Raw genomic sequence first — 21,726 nt, 5'->3', positions numbered from 1 at the left:
CCCCTCTATATAGCCTTGTCTGTCCTGTAACTCTAGATCAGGCTGACCTCAAACTCATAAACATATACCTGACTCTGCCTCCCAAGTTCTGGAATTAAAGGCATGTGCCACTATTACCCAGCAAAAAGGATGTTTTAATGTATTCCTAGATAGACCCTTGGTGAGTGCCAAAAACCATGGATAATACCAAACCCTACTATGCTATGTTTCTTTTATACTTATATACCTATGAGGAAAGCACAGTGACAGCAGCGCTGGTAGAGCAGTAATAACCATATCTTATTGTACCAACCTCACGCTATGAAGGTTCTAGGAAATGTTATGTCATAAAAGATAGTAATAAGGTCAGATGTGCTTTTATCTCTAGCACAGGCAGGCAAATCTCTGTGTTCAAGGCCAGCATGGCCTATATAATGTGTTCTAGACCAGCCATAGCTATATAATGAGAGAAGTGAGTGATATAAACATTATGTTACATTTGCTTACTACATAATGATTATTTGAATTTGCATTCAAGACAAATGATCTGATAACTGAGAAAGCTACTAAATGACTAACAGACAAATAATATATTAGCACTTTGAACAAGTAGGATTGTATGAAGTTTATTTAGAAACAAATTGTTCATTTCTTGAACCTTAAAAGAAAATTGTTTGTTTGTTTATTTTTATTTGTGTGTGTGGAGGTCAGAAGATGACTTACAAAAATGGTTTCTCTCTTTCTACCATGTGGGTCCCAGACAGAAGACATAATTGTGTCATATAACCAGGCTGATCTTGAACTCATGATTCTCTTATCTCATTCTCCAAAGTGCTGGGATTATAGACATGAGCTATCATAATTGGACTTGAATTTTCTACTTGGTATTTGAAAATATGGGAAGTAAAACCATGGCACCTAGAGAGTTGTTTCAGCAGTAAAGTCCCTGTACTGTTCTTATAAAGAGCCCATGTTAGGTTCCCAGTGTTCATGTTGGATGGCTCACAACTACCTGTAAATCCAACTCCAGGGCAATCCAATGCCTCTGGCTTCTGCAGGTACCTGTGCTCATATACACATAAATCTCTACAGACACATAATTCAAAATAATAGCAGTCAGTTTTTTTTTCAAGTGAAACCATAGATGAGATAGACTACTTACTAGATTAATAAACTGTAACTTGTTTTTCAGTCGAAAAGAACGACGCCCACATTCCCAAATATTGTTTATAAATGTTTGTTTTTGTATATTAAGATTGACATTAACATCCTAGTCACCGGAGATAGGTGCTAATTTATATATAAAGAAGGGGGGAGATGTTGGGCCCCAGCCCCATGGGGTCTCTGTGAGTTGCTGGTCAGCCTACAAGTGCAACTTGTTTTCCAGTCCAAGTGCTTTCTGTTTTCTAGTCCTGGCTTACCTCCCTGGCCTTGACCCTCTGACATCAACATCTAGCAGGAGGAAATCAACAATCTCTTCTACCTGGGGTTTTTTCCACTGTGCTGTAAACTTGTATAAAAAGCTCCTCCCTCCTACAAGGGAAAGACCTCTTAACACTTGCAATGAAGACACACACACACACACACACACTCTCTCTCTCTCTCTCTCTCTCTCTCTCTCTCTCCTGGCAATAAAGGCAGCACATACATTCTATAGTACAAACAAGTGGACATTTGGTCTCTCTTTTCCTGATACCCTGGACTTGGTTGTGGCGCTGGCGCCACAATAAACTATGACCATTAACTGAAAAAAAAATGTGTACGGGGGAGCAGCATTGGAGCATTTATTCATTAGTTAAGAGCACTTGTTGCTTTTGCAGAAGACCCAGGTTCAAGTTCTAGCACCCACGTGGTGACTCCTAGATAACCATAACTAGTTCCAGGGCTCCAACACCCTCTCTGTGGTGCATATACATACTTGCAGGCAAAACATTCATACATGTATACACATATATAACTGTTGGGTCCACTTTACTCCTAAGGTAATTTGTTATAGATTATTTTGCTTTATCACAGGCTGTTGACAGTATGTCTAAGTATATTTGAGATTGATTGAGTTAAATGTACTAAAATTAATTTGCATATTTTTATTTTAGGGAGTCGAAACTCCACTGAATGTACACTTATCCTAACTGAGGGAGATTCAGCCAAAACTCTGGCGGTTTCAGGCCTTGGTGTAGTTGGAAGAGATAAATATGGGGTATTTCCTCTTAGAGGAAAAATACTCAATGTGCGAGAAGCTTCTCATAAACAGGTAGGCTATAATACAATTTTTGGAATCTAGGCTTGATAGATTGTAACTCAGTAGTGTAGCACTTGTCTGGTATGCAAAAGTGCTGCAGTGGGAGGGAATGGAATCTAAATCTAGTTTGTAATACAGGACTCCATGCTGGTATTTCATACCCTCACTCACTAGTCATCTTAAAATATATCCTAGACTGTTATTCAAACAAATTGAGTATGTTTGGCTTATACACAACCCTGATCTCAGTCTCTAGCAACAGACACATATACACACAGAGAGAAGGAGAATTGGGAGTTTTTATACATTGAAATTTTATCTTAACACACCTGATTTATCAAAGTGTAAGTAATAATTCAAAATACTGAGGCTCAAAAACACTCAAGTAACATAGGTGACTCTATCTCTTTGTTCTTTTCCAATGTGTTTCAGATCATGGAAAATGCTGAAATTAACAATATCATCAAGATTGTGGGTCTTCAGTATAAGAAAAACTATGAAGATGAAGATTCATTGAAAACTCTTCGTTATGGGAAGATAATGATTATGACAGATCAGGTCATATTTTTAGATTTTTAAACTGATATCAAATGTGTAGACTCAGCTATCCACCTTCTGTAACCCATTGAGTGGTTGGAACTTAAAAGTACATAAGCGCCGGGCGGTGGTGGCACACGCCTTTAATCCCAGCACTCGGGAGGCAGAGGCAGGCGGATCTCTGTGAGTTCGAGGCCAGGCTGGACCGACAGCCTCGAAAACAATACAGAGAAACCCTGTCTCGAAAAAACCAAAAAAAAAAAAAAAGTACATAAGCAGGTCTTACTGTTATATTACTTCCCTGTCATAAAAATATCTTTACTCATTATCTCTAAACATCCAATCAGATATGCTGGCATCATAATAAATCACATGTACAAGATACGTTACTTTACTTTTTTGAATAGGCTGCTTTTAATTTGCATAGAATTTTTGAGAAATTGCCTCATCAGTCATAATTTTACTTCTAAACAGTTCTTTGTGCTTTGGTTTTTCAAATATTTATAGGATCAAGATGGTTCCCATATCAAAGGCTTGCTGATCAATTTTATCCATCACAACTGGCCCTCTCTTCTACGACATCGTTTTCTAGAGGAATTTATTACTCCCATTGTAAAGGTATATACAATCTGGGATGCAAAAAGACTAAGGCCCATGCTCAATACTGGATGTACCTGTAACTCTGGATATGTAATATTACATTGGTAGCCTACAATGTGTAAAACTATAGAGATGTGTTCTTTATTGTAGGTGTCTAAAAACAAGCAAGAAATGTCATTCTATAGTCTTCCTGAGTTTGAAGAATGGAAGAGTTCTACTCCAAATCATAAAAAATGGAAAGTCAAATATTACAAAGGTTTGTGATAAAATGCACATAGACTCAGTTTTGCCATATGTTATATATAAGGCTGTCTGGTGTAACTTACCTTTTTGTTCACTTCTATAGGTTTGGGCACCAGCACATCAAAGGAGGCTAAGGAATATTTTGCAGATATGAAAAGACATCGTATTCAGTTTAAATACTCTGGACCTGAAGATGATGCTGCCATCAGCCTGGTGAGTTTGACTCATACTGTTCATGTACATTCTGCTTTTGGGAAGTCACTACTAAGCTGGTCAGTTACAGCTGTTAAATTTCCATAGAAGGATGCTTTTTGAAAAGAAGTGTTTCTGGTAAGCATATCCCAGTGACAGAACTAGATATTTGAAAAACTAGAACTTTTGGGTTGGATAGATGTATAGGAGGTTAAGAGCACTGGCTGCTCTTCTAAAGGTCCTGAGTTCAATTCCCGTCAACCACATGATGGCTCACAACCATCTGTAATGAGATTTGGTGCCCTCTTCTGGCATACATGCAGGCAGAACACTGTATACATAATAAATTAAAAGAGTCCTGTTAACTTTTCTTTAAAAAGTTAACAGGACTCTTGATGTTTCTTTGTATAGAAAAGATATTTGAAAGCAGTAAATACCAGTGACATCTTTTCCACCTTCTAATCTGTAGGCCTTTAGTAAGAAACAGGTCGATGATCGAAAGGAATGGTTGACTCATTTCATGGAAGATAGACGGCAGCGCAAGTTACTTGGCCTTCCTGAGGTAAGACTTTTAAATCTAACCCATAAAATATGCTATTTAACTGACTTTAGAATTGATGTTTACCAAATTAAATTATTAAATAGTATTTTCAGTAAAAAGTTTGATGTACCTAAGTATAGTATACAACAGTGGTTTTGTAAGATTATGAAGGCACTGAAAAAATTCTTACCTAATAATACGGTCTTTTGGGGGATGGGTTTTGAGACAGAATTTCTCCGAGTATTCCTGGCTGTCCTGGAACTTACTCTGTAGACCACTGGCCTTGAACTCATAGCTCCTCCTTAGTGCTGGGATTAAAGGCTTGCTCCACTACCACCCAGCAATATAGTCTTAAAGTAGTTATGTGGCAAGGCATTTCTCACATGTTTATGCTGATGCTGCTATAAACAGTCATCTACAAGTATGTGCTATTGTGTGTAGTATAAAATAAGTGGCAGGTGACCAGGCTGGGCTAGACAATGAGTCTCCTCCAAAATAAAACACTTTAAGAGCTGGAGCAACAGCTGAAATCCTGTGTTTGCCTGATGTATAGAAAGCCTGAAGTTTAATTGTCAGTACTACTCTTCCCCCCCTCCAAAAAATGTTTAATATTTTACATACTGCAGTGTTGTTCAAGGAGCAATGTAATACACCTATTGTTTTTCTCCCCTCCTCCCCCCCAGATGGGGTTTCCCTACCTGTCTGGAACTCTCTCTATAGACCAGGCTGGCATTGAACTTACTGAGATCCGCCTGCCTCTGCCTCCCAAGTGCTGGGTGGATTTAAAGGCGTGTGCCACCACTTCCTGGCTTCACCTATCATTTTTTCAAGGACTGAAAAATTACCAGAGAAATGATAGCTCTGTTTTTATTTTTGTATTAAGCATTGTTAAGACCAGTACTTTGTTTTTAACCAGATCATCTAATACTGTTTTTGATTCCTTAGGATTATTTGTATGGACAAACCACTACTTACCTGACATATAATGACTTCATAAACAAGGAACTTATCTTGTTCTCAAATTCTGATAATGAAAGATCTATCCCATCTATGGTAGATGGTAAGCGCCTATGTCTTAGTCTGTTTTTATTATAAAATGTTGACTTATCCTCGGAAATTGCTAAATTGAAAATGATTGTCCTTTCATTTTAAAGGTTTGAAACCAGGTCAGAGAAAGGTTTTGTTTACTTGTTTCAAACGGAATGACAAGCGAGAAGTGAAGGTTGCCCAGTTAGCTGGGTCAGTGGCAGAAATGTCCTCTTATCACCATGGTGAGGTAAACCCACAATCTTAAACACGTCCAAAATGCCTTAAAGAAGAAATAATTGAAAGTGACTCTCCAAACACATTTTGTGCAAGTATAAGCCGTTATATTCATAGTGGAGAACAGCTTGTTAAATATTTCAGAGCTATAAAATATGATTACCATTTTGACCAATAGTTCTATTTGTAGATATAACATTCCTATTAGGATACTTGTCTATAAAGTTATATTCATAGATTTTTAAGTAAGATTTAGTACTACTGTATGATATCAAAATTTAGAAATCTAGAAGTCTTTTGTTTGGGTACCGCTTCTGCCATCTATTTTTCTTGAAAACATCACTGTGAACATATAAACTTCAAAATTTACAAGATTATTGTGGGACGTATTGTGAAATAGTGAACACACACAAGCACACATTTATTTTCACCTTTGGATCAGATTAATGATTTATCTTTTCCCTCCACAGATGTCACTGATGATGACCATTATCAATTTGGCTCAGAATTTTGTGGGTAGTAATAATTTGAACCTCTTGCAACCCATTGGTCAGTTTGGTACCAGGCTGCATGGTGGCAAGGATTCAGCTAGTCCTCGATACATCTTTACTATGCTCAGGTGAGTTCACTTTTAGTGACTTGACATTGCCAATTTTGAAGCAATGTGAAAACAAAGTATTAAATGTTCAATGTTATGAATACTCAGTTTCCCAGCCTCAACTTCACCTTTGCAACAGCACTCAACAGTTATCAGCCATTATCCTGGAAATGTTTGGACATCTATGCTGGTTCTCTGCTTGTTCACTTTCTTTGTTCTGTGTTCTTGTCCTCTTTCCCACCCTGAACACTGACCTGCCCAAAGGCTCCTTCAGCAGAGACTCTGCTACCTACACTAATTTCTCAAATAATCAAATTCTGATCTTTTATCTCTGACTGTTCTCCCTGCACTCAGAAGGAAAGATTTTGCTGCCTGTCTTAATTTACAGAGTAAACCTCTATCTCAGAAGAGCTACTCCCAACCCAAAAAAGTATATACACGCATCTTTAAGACCAAATCCTGGCCTAAGATTAGCTTCATCAGTAAAGTGCTTGCTGGACAAACATGTAGATCTGAGTTCAATCCCAGAACTCACAGTTTTAAGAAAATATCAGAACTGGGCAGTAGTGGCACACACCTTTAATCCCAGCCCTTGGGAGACATAGACAGGCTGTTCTCTGAATTCCAGGACAACCAGGGTTACACAGGGAGAGCCTGGGGGGTGGAGGTGGGGGTGGGGGGTAGTGGCTGAAGAGATTGCAGAGCAGTTAAAGCATTTGCTGCTCTTCCAAGAAGACGATCAATTTCTAGCACCCATATTGGCTCACAAATGTCTGTAACTCCAGTTCTGAGGGATACAGTGCCTTCTACTGGCCTCCCTGGGCACCAAGCCACACACATGGTGTGCTGGCTTACATGCAGATAATACACCTGTACACATAATATTATTATTTTGTATTAAAAGGGGATGTGATGGCACGTGTTTATAATCCCCGCACTGGAAAAGTGAAGACAGGCAGGTTCCTGTGGGTTTGCTAGCCAGTCAGCGTAGCCTAATTATGGAGCTTCAAATTAGTGAGAGATGCTGTTTCAAAAAACAGAAACTTGTGGGCAGCTCCTGATGAATGGCACCCAAAGTTGACCTGACCTTTACATGCATGTATACACATACATATATACCTACATACAAAAGACAATAAAGTAAAAAAAGCAATTGTTGTTGTTTTTATTCATATTTTTTGAGATCAAGTCTCACTATGTAACTCTAGCTATCCTGGAACTCACTCTGTAGGCCAGGCTAGCCTTGAACTCATAGAGCTCCACTTGCCTCTGCCTCCTGTGTGCCCACCAATTAGTTTTTAACAATAGGTCATTGGTTCAGAGCCTTCTACTTGCCCAGAGTGAATTTAGCTAACCAGACCTTGTGAGATCTCTGCCCTGGGGCTCCCTTTATCTTTTTTCATACCATCTCTCTTCGAGATAAGACTATCTTGGGCCTAGGAGGTGGGTCAGTGAGTAAAATGCTTGCTACATACGCATGAGGTCCTGAGTTTGAGTCCCAAAACCCATTTAAAGCTGGGTGCAGCAGCACATGTATATCTATAATCCTGGTTCTCTGATGGTATACTGGAAGGGGAGGCAGGAGAAACCCTGTAAACTGGGGGTGTGGGGATAACATCAAAAAGCTAGCCTGGCATACACAATATAAGCAACAAAAGAGACCCTGTCTCAAAAAGGTGGAAGGCAAAGATTGATACCCAGGGTTATCCTCGTGCATGTGTCCATATTAGCACTCTCCACACAGATACATATTACATACATACACAAAGAAGGAGAGAAAACTGAGATAGCTAACTCAGGACCTGAAGTAATCCTGTATCAGCTTTCCACAGGCACATGCCTCATGCCTCATGCTTCACATCTTAACACTCTTTCTGTTGCTGTTTTGTAACACCCTACCCACTTTAGCATTCTTTTGTGTGCATATGTGGAGAAATTTGGGTGCCATCCACCCCCCCCCCCTTTTTTTTTTTGTTTTGGTTTGGTTTGGTTCTTCCAGACAGGATTTCTCTGTGGCTTTGGAGGCTGTCCTGGAACTAACTCTTGTAGACCAGGCTGGTCTCAAACTCACAGAGATCCCCCCTGTCTCTGCCTCCTGAGTGCTGGGATTAAAGGTGTGTGCCACCAACGCCTGACCCACCCCCCTTATTTTTAAGGCAACACTTCTCACTGACCAAGTACTTACTAGGCTAGTCCACTGTCTTGACTTGCCCAGCACTAGGGTTATAAATGAATGCTACTACACTCATTGTTTTTATGTGGGTTATCCTAGGATTAAAACTCAGGTCCTTGGGCTAGCATATGGATTGAGCTGTCTACCCAGCCCAGCACTCTTTGATTTGGGTTTTTTGAACCAGTCTTAATATATATCTAAGGTAAACTTCAAACTCCCAAAATCCTCTTCTAATTGCATCTCCAGGTACCAAGGTTACAGATGTGTTACTATAGCACACATTTCTTTGTGCCCAAAGTATTCACTGTATTAATCTTCCTTTTTAGCATACAGCCCTACAGAATACATACTCATTATCTGTCTACCTGTACTAAATCATGAGCTTGACAGATTTTTGTTTGGGTTTGGAGCAAGATCTCACTATGTTCCTTGTTGGACCTGGAGCTCATAGACCCACCTGTCTCTGCCTCTGCCTTCCGAGTGCAGGCTTGTACCACCATGCCCAACTAACTGAATGTAAGAAGTGTCAAGGCCATTTTGCTAAATGATATTCTTTGCTTTCTTTAGCCCTTTGACTCGGTTGTTATTTCCACCAAAAGATGATCACACATTGAAGTTTTTATATGATGACAACCAGCGTGTTGAGCCTGAATGGTACATTCCTATTATTCCCATGGTGCTGATAAATGGCGCTGAGGGAATTGGTACCGGGTGGTCCTGCAAAATCCCCAACTTTGATATCCGTGAAGTTGTAAATAATATCAGACGACTATTGGATGGAGAAGAGCCTCTTCCCATGGTAAGTGTTGTGGGTTAGGAACTTTGTTTTTCCTCAGGCATAGTTGAGTGAATTCTACAGTAGAGAGTGCACAAATACAAGATTTATTTCATACTTTAGATTTGTTTGTTGAACATATTTGTGATTTAGGGTTTAGAAAACTTTTTTGTTGTTAATTTAGCTCCCAAGTTACAAGAATTTCAAAGGTACTATTGAAGAACTGGCTTCAAATCAGTATGTGATTAACGGAGAAGTAGCTATTCTGAATTCCACAACCATTGAAATCTCAGAGCTTCCTATCAGAACGTGGACTCAGGTAAGTAACTTAATTTCTTGGTTTTCAAGTGAAAGATGTTATAGTTGCTGTTGACTATTCAAGAGACTCCTTACAAAAGGATTTCTGTGTTTTGTTTCTCTTTTTTAGACTTACAAAGAACAGGTCCTAGAACCCATGCTTAATGGCACTGAGAAGACACCCCCTCTTATAACAGACTATAGGGAATACCACACAGACACCACTGTCAAGTTTGTCATAAAGATGACTGAAGAAAAATTAGCAGAGGCAGAAAGAGTGGGACTACACAAAGTCTTCAAACTGCAGACTAGTCTCACTTGCAACTCTATGGTATGTCTTATTTTGTAAGATATATATCTTTAAAACCTAATATTGTTGGGCATGTTGGTCCTCTCTAGTAATCCTAGCCATCTGAAGACAGAGACAGGAGGATCACTATGAGTTCCAAAGCTATCCTGTGCTGTATAGTGAGACCCGTCTCAAAAGGAAAGGCTGGAGAGATGGCTCAGTAGTTAAGAGCACTTAGTGCTTGTTCATTGGACCTGGGTTCAGTTCTCAGCACCCACGTGGCAGGCAGTTCACGACTGTGTAACTCAGTTCTAGCGCCTCCATGGGATAGTGCTCTAAGCACATGTTGCAAAACGAACATGCAGGCAAATATCCATTGATATTAAAAATTTTTTTAATAATTGATATTTAAAGGGCATATCTGATAACTTTTATAAAGGTTACACAATTTATTGATTCATAGCTTGAGTCTTCCTTTTCTTTTCCAGGTGCTTTTTGACCATGTAGGTTGCTTAAAGAAATATGACACTGTGTTGGATATTCTAAAAGACTTCTTTGAGCTCAGGCTTAAATATTATGGATTAAGAAAAGAATGGCTTCTAGGAATGCTTGGTGCAGAATCTGCCAAACTGAATAATCAAGCCCGTTTTATATTAGAGAAGATAGATGGCAAAATAATCATTGGTATGTAAAGTGTGGGATAGCTTTTCCTAGATTGTTTGTTGCTGTTTGTAAGGTTTTAAAGGTACTAAGGCTCAAATCCAGGGCCTTGTACTTGCTAAACATGTACTCTGTATTAGCCTCTCCCCCCTTAGATTGAACATCTAAAGAAATCAAGACTGAAAGTTTAAACAGAAAGAGACTAGAGAACTAAAAGACCTGTATGGGGCTGGGATGTAGCTCAGAGTGGTAAAATGATTACTGATATCCACAGGGTCCTAGGTCCGACCCCAACACCTGCATCAACTTCCTGTGATGGTGCGCATCTGTTATCCCAGTGCTACGAACGGGAAGCAGGAGGATCAAGGCCATCATGGGCTACATAGTGGGTTTTTAAACCAGCCCTGAGAACATGGGATCTTGTCTGAGAAAAAGACCTTGTATAACTAATTGATCACAAGAAGAGACAGTAATCTGGTCTTAAAGAAAAGAAAACTGAAAAAGGGGCAAATCTTAGGGATGTTTGCTTTGTTGAAAAGTCCATAAGCAATTAGCAGGGTTAAAAGAAAGAAAATAATCTTGACTAACGCTGGGTATAAGAATGAAGCTAAAACATAGAACCCAACTTTAGCCTAACCAACTAAGAAAGCCAGAATATTTTTGTTGTTGTTTAGTTTTTCAAGACAGGGTTGTCTGTGTAACAGCATACACATTACCACTTGGTGAAAGCCAACACTGTTAATAAATTATAGGAAGTCCCAAAATATAATAGCACCAGTTACTGGTGATAAGACAAATTTTATTTAATGTTTATGTTCATACCTACTTAAAAGCACTAGCATAAGCCAGGCGTTGGTGGCGCACACCTTTAATCCCAGCCCTTGGGAGGTAGAGGCAGGCCTGGTCTACAGAGTGAGTCCCAGGACAGCCTCCAAAACAATACAGAGAAACCCTGTCTCGAAAAACAAAAAAAAAGCACTAGCATATCAGCCAACGGATTTCATGGATGCTATTGTTTAAGGCAAGGCTAAAATGAATGATATTGGACGTGACTTGAATTAAAAAAGAGGGTTATATTTGGCTGACTGTAATTTGGGAATACTAGGATAGCTCAGTCTTCTTTTAGAATAAATATCAAGGGCTGAATGTGTAATCTAAGGAGAAATGTCTAAGTTGTTACAGCATTTGTTGTTCTTACAAAGAACCCAGGTTCAGTTCCCAGCATCCACATGATAGTTCACTACCATCCATATGTCCAGGCACATACATGGTGCACATACCGTAAGACCTAGGTTGGGAGATGACTGCACTTCCAGAGATCCTCAGTTTAATTCCCAGCAATTACATGGTGACTTACAACCATCTATAATGAGATCTGATGCCCTCCTCTGGTGAGCAGACATGCACAGAAAGCAAAATGCTATATACATAATAAATAAGTTAATCTTTAAAATAAAGAAATAAATAAAGCATAGGCCAGACAGTGGTGTCACACACCTTTAATACCAGCACTTGGGAAACAGAGGCAGGAGGAGCTCTGTGAATTTGAGGCCAGCCGGGTTTACAGAGCGAGTTCCAGGGCAGCCAGGGCTACATGAAGAAACCATGACAAAAAAATAAAACATGTAGCTCACATCAAGTTTGGTGATAATGAGTGGTACTCAGAAACTAGTGACTTTGACAATTCCTCAAACCATAATTGGCTGCAGCAGACACTGAGAGTTACATCCTGTGGTGCTGTGATTCAGAACACCAAGCTTTGAGCAGACTGCTAGAGGCTAGACCAATGAAATGTTGAAATAAAAGCCAGAAAACGTAGTTGAGTCAGTCATAGGCTCTTCAGAAATGGAGGCTTTGACTCTTCTGTATTCTTTTGAGAGTTAATAGATTTCAGCCTCACCTATGGTTTAAATGTAATGGTAATTCAATTGTCCTGTTTCACAGAAATTTGTCTGTGCTCTGGACAGAAATAGAGACAAAACATAGACAGTTGAATTTCCAGCTTTGTGGGTTTGTGTTTGTTTGTTTTGGTTTTTGGTTTTTCAAGACAGGGTTTCCCTGTGTGGCCCTGGCTGTCCTGGAACTCATGTAGACCAGGCCTAGAACTCATAACTCCACTTACCTTTGCCTCTTGAGTGTGAGATTAAAGGTGTGCACCTTCGCCTGGCTTGAATTTTCCAGTTTAATCTTTCAACGTAATGTAGAACCACCTTATCATTTCTCTAAAATTTTGCTCAAAGTTTCTCTTTCTCTTTTTTTTCAATAGAAAATAAACCTAAAAAAGAGCTAATTAAAGTCCTAATTCAGAGAGGCTATGACTCCGATCCTGTGAAAGCCTGGAAAGAAGCTCAGCAAAAGGTAATTTCTTTGTTAGCCACTTGCTAAGCTCCCATTATGTTCATTCTATTTATCTATTGACTATGGCACACATGCAGGCAGAGCATCCATACACATAGAATAAAAATGGGGAAAAAATTTAATTAAAAGATATAAAATCTGTTTTCTTGTATTTCTAGAGTTCACAAGTTAAAAAAACTCAAGGACCCTCTGTTTATACTTCTTATTCTACATTTTAATTCATCCTTTAGGTTCCAGATGAAGAAGAAAATGAAGAAAGTGACAATGAAAACAGTGACTCTGTAGCAGAATCTGGGCCGACTTTCAACTACCTTCTTGATATGCCCCTTTGGTATCTAACCAAGGAAAAGAAAGATGAACTATGCAAACAAAGAAATGAAAAGGTAACTTTTAGATAGAATGGGATGGCCAATGTTAAATATTCTTCTGATGGGGGAAAAAATAAGCTGTTCTGTTTAAAAGCACTGTTTGTACATGTTTAAACTCTTAATTTTTGGTAAAGGAACAAGAGCTCAACACATTAAAGAAGAAGAGTCCATCAGATTTGTGGAAGGAAGATTTGGCAGTTTTTATTGAAGAACTGGAGGTATGTATTTACAAAACCTATATTAATACTTACAGACTAGCAGCATGCCCTTTCTTAAATATGTGTATTTCTTATGTATATATGTGTTTGTATGTGGGGAGGGATGGGTAAGTGCAGGTGCTGACAAAGGCCAAAGGTGCCAATCGCTGGACCTGTAGTCAGTTACAGGCAGTTACCTAGTGTGGTCCTGAGAACTGAGCTCGACCTTGGCAAGAGCAGTGAGGTCACTTAACCACTGAGCACCTGTCCAGCTCAAGCAGCATCACTTTTTATCAAGAGACTTCATATTTGATAAAAGAAGAAATATAGAAGGAGAAAGAATGTATCCCAAAATAATGAAAAGACAGGGTATAGTAAGTAGCCACAGACAGTAAACCTATAATCTCAGACTAAGGCAGGAACACCACAAGTTTGAGGCCAGCCTGGGATACCCAATGAGTTCCAGGCCAGCCTGAACTACATATGAAATAAGACCCTGTCAAAATCCAAGTACTACGAATATAATATAATTGTAGAGCACTTGCCATACAGGTGCAAACTTTTGCTCTCTATGCTTAGCACTTCAAAACATAACAACATAAAAGAACACATTAGGCAGAGCATGGTGGTGCACATATCTGTAATTCTAGCATTTGAAAGGAAGATGAGGAGAAGGAGTTGATGGCCATCTCAGACACAGGGACTAGGAGGCCATGCTACACAACATGAAAACAAAAACAGGAGGGCAATCAAGATGGCTCAGCAGGTGGAGCACTTGCTGTACAAGCCTGGTGACCTGAGTTCGATCCCCAGAGCTCAGGTAAGGAGAAAAGAGAGAGCTGACTTCAACAAAGTGGTCCTCTGGTTTCTATGTGCTTGCTGTGGCGTGCACATGCACACACATACAGTAATGATAATATATTTTAAAGGAACTTTATTATTAAATATTATTAAATACTAGTTAGCATAAAGTAAGTGATGGCAAGAAATATACTAAATCAATACTTTACACATTAAAGAAAGTTAAGTCACTTTTAGAGGTGGCCCTTCAGTTTCAGAATGTCCTTTGTCACTTAAATTTCCTTAGCAATACTTAGTTTCTTGATATTACAAATATATATACATAGTTTATCCTATAGAACAGTTTCTTTTTTTTTTTTTTTTTTTTTTTTTTTTTGGTTTTCCGAGACAGGGTTTCTCTGTGGCTTTGGAGGCTGTCCTGGAACTAGCTCTTGTAGACCAGGCTGGCCTCGAACTCACAGAGATCCACCTGCCTCTGCCTCCCGAGTGCTGGGATTAAAGGCGTGCGCCACCAACGCCCGGCTAGAACAGTTTCTTCTTTGTCTTCAGAAAGATTAAGTGATGGCATTAGACATCAGTTAGACATAGGCACCCAGCTCTCCTGTCTCTGCCTTCCCAAAGTCAGCCACATCATACCTTCACTAGCCGGCATTGTACCTTCACAATGACTGATCATGGATTTACCTTCAGTTATAAAAATGGGAAGTTCACTTAACTATGTTTTTCAGGTGTGATGTTTTCTTCACCTATAAATTTATTTTCATAATTCCCTTTCATAGGTTGTTGAAGCCAAGGAAAAGCAAGACGAACAAGCAGGACTGCCTGGAAAAGGGGGGAAAGCAAAAGGGAAGAAGATACAAATGTCTGAAGTCTTGCCTTCTCCTCAGGGAAAAAGAGTTATTCCCCAAGTGACTGTGGAGATGAAAGCAGAAGCAGAGAAAAAAATTAGGAAGAAAATTAAGGTAATACTTTAAGCAAAGTTCTCCTTAGAAATTGAACAAATGAGGACCAGTGAAATGGCTTAGCTGTTTGCCACCAAGTCTGAACAACCCAAGTTCAGTCTACATGGTGGAGGAAGAGAACCGACCTCTGCAAGTTGTCCTCTGACCGTACATAAATAAGTGTAATACATTTTATTCAATGCAGCAAATTACATCTAAATTTCTAAACCTAGTGTTTGGAATTTGTCCTGTATCTTGTGCGTTTTCCTTTCTCGAGCACCCAATGCTTTTAAATACTTAGTATTGCCGGGCGTTGGTGGCGCACGCCTTTAATCCCAGCACTCGGGAGGCAGAGGCAGGCGGATCTCTGTGAGTTCGAGGCCAGCCTGGTCTACAGAGCTAGTTCCAGGACAGCCTCCAAAGCCACAGAGAAACCCTGTCTCGAAAAACCAAAAAAAAAAAAAAAAATACTTAGTATTAAAGATCATAACTATACCTTTTACCTTTATTTGGATCTCCTTTAATAGTTTGCCAGTGGGTGTTTTGCCTGCGTATATGTCTGCCACGTGCATGCAGTACCCACAGAAACCAGAAGAGGGTACTGGATCCCCTTGAACTGGAGTTATAGACAGTTGTGATCCTCTATGTGGGTGCTGGGGATTGAACCCTGATCCTCTGAAAGAGCAGCCAGTGCTCTTAACCACTGAGTCATCTCTCCACCTCTTTGTCTTGTTTTGGTTTTTGTCCAGCTACAGTCTTACTATATAGTTCTAGCTATCCTGGAGCTCACTATGTAGACCAGGCTGGCCTTGGTGTACACCACCACTGCCCTGCTTATTTTAGATCTCTTAACCAAAACCCAAAGAAAATATATTTTTTCACCATATTTGTGTCTGTGTCTGTCTATATATGTGAATATTTGGCTTTTATTATTCCAAATAATTAGACAGAAGTTGAGTGTTTTTGTCTTGCTGAGATTTGTTGTTTCTTACATGTTGCTGTCTTTCAGAGTGAAAACGTTGAGGGCACGCCTACTGAGAATGGTCTGGAATTAGGAAGCCTGAAACAAAGAATAGAGAAGAAGCAGAAGAAAGAGACAGGTATTGGGCAAGATGGTATAAACTCTAAATTTTTGTTCTCCATAGATATTCAGTGTTTTTGTACAGCTGAATTAAGTATTGTAAAGGAAGGATGTATGTGACTTGTATTTGAACCATATATTGTCTTTGATGTTTGATTTATTTTAGAAAAGACTGGTAATATAGTTAGTGTCTTGAATTCCTTAGTTAGAATCTAAAGTAGCTCCCCTTCTCCAGGAAGACCTGCCTGTTCATCTTGTTTTTCCTTGGCCTCCGAAAGGGATATAGGAGTAAATTCATAAGATTAAAGGCATTATAATACCTGAGACTGCCCTTACAATCTGTATGAACAAACATGGGTGACATAAAGAACAGGAGGTGACTGTAATGCCCAGCAGTGGTGGTGCACACCTGTCCCAGCACTCAGGAGGCAGAGGCAGGCGGATCACTGTTATTTGAGACCAGCCTGGTCTACAGAGTGATTTCCAGGATGGTCTCCAAAGCTACACAGAAACCCTGTCTTGGGGAAGGAAAAAAAAAGTAAATTAATTAATTAATAATTAACTCCTAGTGACCCTCCAGATCTGAAATCCTCACCTCAGGCATCTATTGCTTAAGGAATTTTGGTGTTTAGACACTTGTATCACATTATTAATATAAAAACAGCACTTATAGAATTAAATGACCAAACTCTGTACTCTATAGGAACATAAAATGCATCTATTTCTACTCATGATTGTACCCTCAGCACCACTATAGTATGTAGGTTATGATGAAGAAACCAGAGTATTATTAATATGGTTAATTTCTGGGCCAGTGAGATGGCTTAGTATGTGCAGGAGCTTAACCCCAAGGGTGACAACCTGAGTTTGATCCCAAGGACCCATATGGAAGAAGGAGAGCACTCAAGTGTGTGTGTGCGCGCGCACTCATATGCACACACACAGAAATGTAATTTTTAAAAAACTAAGTGTAAATTCCCTATCTCCTTTGTAGGTACCATGGCAAAGAAGCAGACTACATTGTCATTTAAGCCAGTCAAAAAAGGGAAAAAGAGAAACCCCTGGTCTGATTCTGAATCGGATATGAGCAGCAATGAAAGTAATTTTGATGTCCCTCCACGAGAAAAGGATCCACGAAGAGCTGCAAGTAAGAAAAAAACACAGAACATGCTAGCTGTTTTGTATTTGATTATAAGATTTGAATGGCCAATTAACATCAGGGTACTTAATTCCAAAAACTGCTGCTTGTTAGAACAGCAAATCAAATTTTGAAAATTAAAGCATCTTTTAGGATATTAAACTGAAGCTTAGGTGAGTGGTGGTGATGATGTACAGCTTTAGAACCAGCACTTTAGAGGCAGGGGCTGGTGGATCTCTTTGAGTTTGAGGCCAGCCTGGTCTACAGATTGAGTTCCTGGACAACCAGGGCTACACAGAAACCCTCTCAAAAAAAAGGAAAAAAAATGTAGTCAAACTGAAGCATATATATCTTCATAAAATGTTAAGTCAGAGCTGGCTCAGTGGTTAGGCACACTGGCTGCTCTTCAGGTTCCCATCACCCAGATGGCAGCTCACAGCTGTCTGTGATTCTAGTTCTGTCTTCTGGCCTCCATGGGAATCAGGCATACATATAGTATATAAACATAAATCAGGCAAAACACTTATGCACATAAAATAAAATGGGTGCTATGATGACACACATTAAAAAATAAAATGTTAAGTCAGCCTGTGTTTAAATGTCTGTATCCTCTTTGGTTTCTAACAGCAAAAACCAAATTCACAATGGATTTGGATTCAGATGAAGATTTCTCAGGTTCTGATGGAAAGGATGAAGATGAAGATTTTTTCCCATTAGATACTATTCCACCTAAGACCAAAACTTCCCAAAGGTAAGAATTCTATCAATACAGAGTTTAGTTTTGACTATTTTAATAGTCATTGGTGTATTTATTGATCTTTGTTGACACGTGTAGAAATGGTTATCAGAATGTCTTCTCTATGTGTATTATTTTTGTTTTGTTTGTTTTGTTTTTAGAAATACTAAAAAAGCACTGAAGCCACAGAAGAGTACCATGTCTGGTATGTATTTGAGGAAAATGATTGGGTGCTTAGCAAGTATGAGGACCTGAGTTCAATCGACAGCACACACCTGTAATCCTAGCACTCAGCGTAGAGGCAGGAGGATTGCAAGTTTAAGGCCAACCTGTGCTGTATATAGCAAAGCTCTGTCCCCAAAAAACTAAGAATTTAAAATTCAGCTGAATTCTAAGGGTATTTAAAGTCTTCCAAGAAAGTTGGTTAAAGTGGGAATACATTTCAGCAGACCAAATATTTTTAATGTTGTGACCATCTCCCTTCCTGTCTGGAATAGCTGACCTTGAAAGTGATGTGCAGGACAGTGTGCCAGCTTCCCCAGGCCCTTCTGCTGCTGACTCGCCAGCTGACACTGAACAGTTAGCGCCAGGTTCCAAACAGACTGTGGCAGTGAAGAAGACAGCCACCAAAAGTAAGCCTGCATCTCTTAGAAGGTTAATTACTGGGATTAACTGACTTTTCCAAATCAGTTTTAGGTTTTTATTTTGAAAATGTCTACTGATGATGAAATTAAGCAGTATCCTAGTGGAAGTAGTATCTTTTACGTCTTCATTATCAAATAAAAAATAAAAGGTTGTGGGGGCTGGAGAGATGGCTCAATGGTTAAGAATACTGACTGCTCTTCCAAAGGACCTGGGTTCAATCCCCAGCACCCACATGGGAGCTCACAACTGTTTGTAACTCAAGTTGCAGGGGATCCAGCACCCTCATATAGGCAAGACACAAATAGATGGATGGATAGATAGAATGATAGATAGATAGACAGACAGATGGATATGAATAATAAAAATAATAAATAGTAGCCAGCACTTGGGAGGCAGAGGCAGGCAGATCTCTGTGAGTTCGAGAGCAAGTTTCAGGGCAGCCAGAGCTACACAGAGAAACCCTGACTCAGAAAGAACAAACAATAAATAAAAATTAAAAGTATTTTGAGCCTTTAATCCCAGCACTCGGGAGGCAGAGGCAGGCGGATCTCTGTGAGTTTGAGGCCAGCCTGGTCTACAGAGTGAGTTCCAGGACAGCCTCCAAAGCCACAGAGAAACCTTGTCTCGAAAAACCAAAAAAAAAAAAAAAAAGTATTTTGAAATCAGTGCACTATTACTCAGATTCCAGACATTATCTAGCTCATTTCTATGACATAAGGAAAGAATTTATAAGCAATTGGAAGTAATCCAATGTAAGATAACTTAGAAATCAAAGCTGGGGGTGTGGCTCAGGTAGATCGCTGGCCTAGAATGTATGAAGCCTTGGAATCAATCCCCAGCACAGCATAAACCAGGTGCAGTGGTAAATATCCCTAGAGCCTTTCTTGCTGGCCAGTCCAGCTTAATTAGGAACTCCAGGCCATTGTGAGACCTTGTCTCAAGAAAGAAGGTGATGTTCAAGATAGTTCACAATGAAAAACCTCACCAGAGAGTAATTATGACCACTACTCATGTTGACTTACAGGCCAGTCTTCAACATCCACTGCTGTTACCAAAAAGAGAGCTGTACCAAAGGGAACCAAATCAGATTCAGCCTTGAATGCTCATGGCCCTGAAAAGCCTGAGCCTGCCAAAGCCAAGAAGAGCAGCCGCAAAAGGAAGCAGTCCTCTTCTGATGATTCCGACTCTGATTTTGAGAAAGCAGTTTCCAAAGCTGCCTTGAGCAAGGTATTTATTGGTGCTTAATCCTTTTGCTCTAGAGACTTTGAAACATCCGACTTAGGTTTTGCTCCTAATTTTGCATATTTTTAAGGAATTAAATTTAAACCTCAGAATTCATTACTTTGTACCATGTGTAATTTAGCTGTAGGAAAGTTAAATCTGTCAGTCAGTGGAGCAGTTGCTTTGAATCTTTTTCTTAATACTTAGTAGGAGGTAGTGGTGAAGTTTGGAGCAATGTGGAATGACCTTATTGCATTAATAATATACAAATTGTTTCCATTTTTTTCTCTCTTTAGAAACCCAAGGAAGAGAATCAGGATTTCCAAGTGGACTTAGATGAAACTATAGCTCCTCGAACAAAATCTGGACGAGCAAGGAAGCCTATTAAATACCTGGAGGAATCCGATGAAGATGACCTTTTCTGATGGGGAGGGGATTGTTTTAGCAATGGTTTTACTGAGCCCGGTTCATTTTAAAGTTACTTGAAGTTCTTCCCTAACCTTACCCTCTGAATTTAGTGTGGGGAAGACTTTTATAAGACTATCCTAGTGAGAAGGGCCCACGTGGCCATCAGCTTTGTACTGTATATATATATACTGTCTCATGACATTGTTTTCTTCTTTGATTTATCTATGTTTTGTGTCTATTTCTTTGATCTCTAAAATCTTGCTTGAGATTCTTTTGGATTCCACATAATTATATGCTCACTTTGGCATAACAAAATTTATTGATCATATGTTAAGCTAAAATGGGTATGTTTTCAAAAGTGTGCCTCTGCCTCCTTTCCTGTGTCTACTAGATATGAGGTAGCATGGTGTTTCTTTTTCAGTTGTGTAGGTAGAATTCCATCACATAGAACTGGACAGTTCTAGTATGGATACGGTGTTCAACCTATGATTTGATGGCATTTTTGTTTCGACCATGAGAAATTACTCATACTCTTAAATATCATCAGAGGGTGGAGAAAGTCACCTTGACTCTGTCTCCATGATTTCAGCACAAGTAGCAGGAAGAAGAGTTAGTCCAGTTACGTGGAATCCTAACTTTTCCAATGATGCCTTTCGAACATGAGATCACAGGGAGGAGGCAGAACTGCTCAGACTTAAATCTGCATGCTCAATTGTCAAATGTGGTCCAGAGTTCCAACTTGTGAATGCCAAAGGCATTCTGTGCTGTTGTATGTTACTTAAGTACTGTTATCAATGTTTTTTGTAAATATTTAATATGTCTTTCTATTCAGCTTAATTCCAACAATTTTGTACATTAATAAATATTCTAAACATTGTAAGCCATTCATTCCTCTTATCTTAACCCACATTACATCCTCTCCACAGTCCAAAATATAGCCTCTTCACTTCTCTTTCAGGACTCTTACAGCCATATTGTAAGCAAATATTTCCTGTCCAGATTGCACTGTCCCAAATAACTGACTCAAAGACTGAAGATGAATTATAAATGCTAAACCAATAGCTCAGGCTTATTACTAACTAGCTCTTACATTTTAAGTTAACCCATGCTCTGCAACATGCTGGTACCTTTATTAGCCTGGCATGTTCATCTCCTGTTTCCCCTGTGTCTGGCTGGCATTTCCTGACTCCAGCCTTCTCCTCCCCATCATCCTTAGTTTGGTTGCCTCAACTATACTTCCTGCCTGGCTACTGACCAATCTGCATTTTATTAAACTAATTTGAGTGACAAATCTTTACATTGTACAAGAGGATTATTCCATAGCACCATATTCTGGCAAGATTGACAGACTTTGGCTGGGTGAAGTATCCAAAAGAGTGGCAGTGTGACTTAGTTGGGCTTAGTTTTTTGTTGGGGTTGGTTTTTAGGTTTTTGGATTATTTG

General features: G+C 39.4%; 1 protein-coding gene across 1 annotated transcript in view; it reads left to right on the top strand.

Annotated features, from left to right (window-relative positions):
• Top2a (DNA topoisomerase II alpha) overlaps positions 1 to 21,163 on the top strand; it is a 32,320-nt gene extending 11,157 nt beyond the window's left edge. Inside the window, exons 12-35 of the mRNA XM_040749659.1 lie at positions 2,076 to 2,233; positions 2,654 to 2,779; positions 3,266 to 3,376; positions 3,509 to 3,614; positions 3,705 to 3,814; positions 4,263 to 4,355; positions 5,280 to 5,394; positions 5,489 to 5,610; positions 6,068 to 6,216; positions 8,936 to 9,167; positions 9,328 to 9,462; positions 9,571 to 9,771; positions 10,218 to 10,413; positions 12,656 to 12,747; positions 12,978 to 13,130; positions 13,250 to 13,333; positions 14,893 to 15,075; positions 16,064 to 16,154; positions 17,130 to 17,282; positions 17,901 to 18,024; positions 18,171 to 18,214; positions 18,507 to 18,641; positions 19,679 to 19,881; positions 20,172 to 21,163. Coding sequence (XP_040605593.1) covers positions 2,076 to 2,233; positions 2,654 to 2,779; positions 3,266 to 3,376; positions 3,509 to 3,614; positions 3,705 to 3,814; positions 4,263 to 4,355; positions 5,280 to 5,394; positions 5,489 to 5,610; positions 6,068 to 6,216; positions 8,936 to 9,167; positions 9,328 to 9,462; positions 9,571 to 9,771; positions 10,218 to 10,413; positions 12,656 to 12,747; positions 12,978 to 13,130; positions 13,250 to 13,333; positions 14,893 to 15,075; positions 16,064 to 16,154; positions 17,130 to 17,282; positions 17,901 to 18,024; positions 18,171 to 18,214; positions 18,507 to 18,641; positions 19,679 to 19,881; positions 20,172 to 20,300 — 3,245 coding nt within the window. The 3' untranslated portion in view covers positions 20,301 to 21,163. The remainder of the gene's footprint in view (positions 1 to 2,075; positions 2,234 to 2,653; positions 2,780 to 3,265; positions 3,377 to 3,508; positions 3,615 to 3,704; positions 3,815 to 4,262; positions 4,356 to 5,279; positions 5,395 to 5,488; positions 5,611 to 6,067; positions 6,217 to 8,935; positions 9,168 to 9,327; positions 9,463 to 9,570; positions 9,772 to 10,217; positions 10,414 to 12,655; positions 12,748 to 12,977; positions 13,131 to 13,249; positions 13,334 to 14,892; positions 15,076 to 16,063; positions 16,155 to 17,129; positions 17,283 to 17,900; positions 18,025 to 18,170; positions 18,215 to 18,506; positions 18,642 to 19,678; positions 19,882 to 20,171) is intronic.
• Positions 21,164 to 21,726: the final 563 nt, after the last annotated feature.

The sequence above is a fragment of the Mesocricetus auratus genome, unplaced genomic scaffold (genome assembly GCF_017639785.1).
Source record: "Mesocricetus auratus isolate SY011 unplaced genomic scaffold, BCM_Maur_2.0 Super-Scaffold_100007, whole genome shotgun sequence".
Classification (NCBI taxonomy): Eukaryota; Metazoa; Chordata; class Mammalia; order Rodentia; family Cricetidae; genus Mesocricetus; species Mesocricetus auratus.
This window is presented reverse-complemented; position numbering and strand designations above follow the sequence as displayed.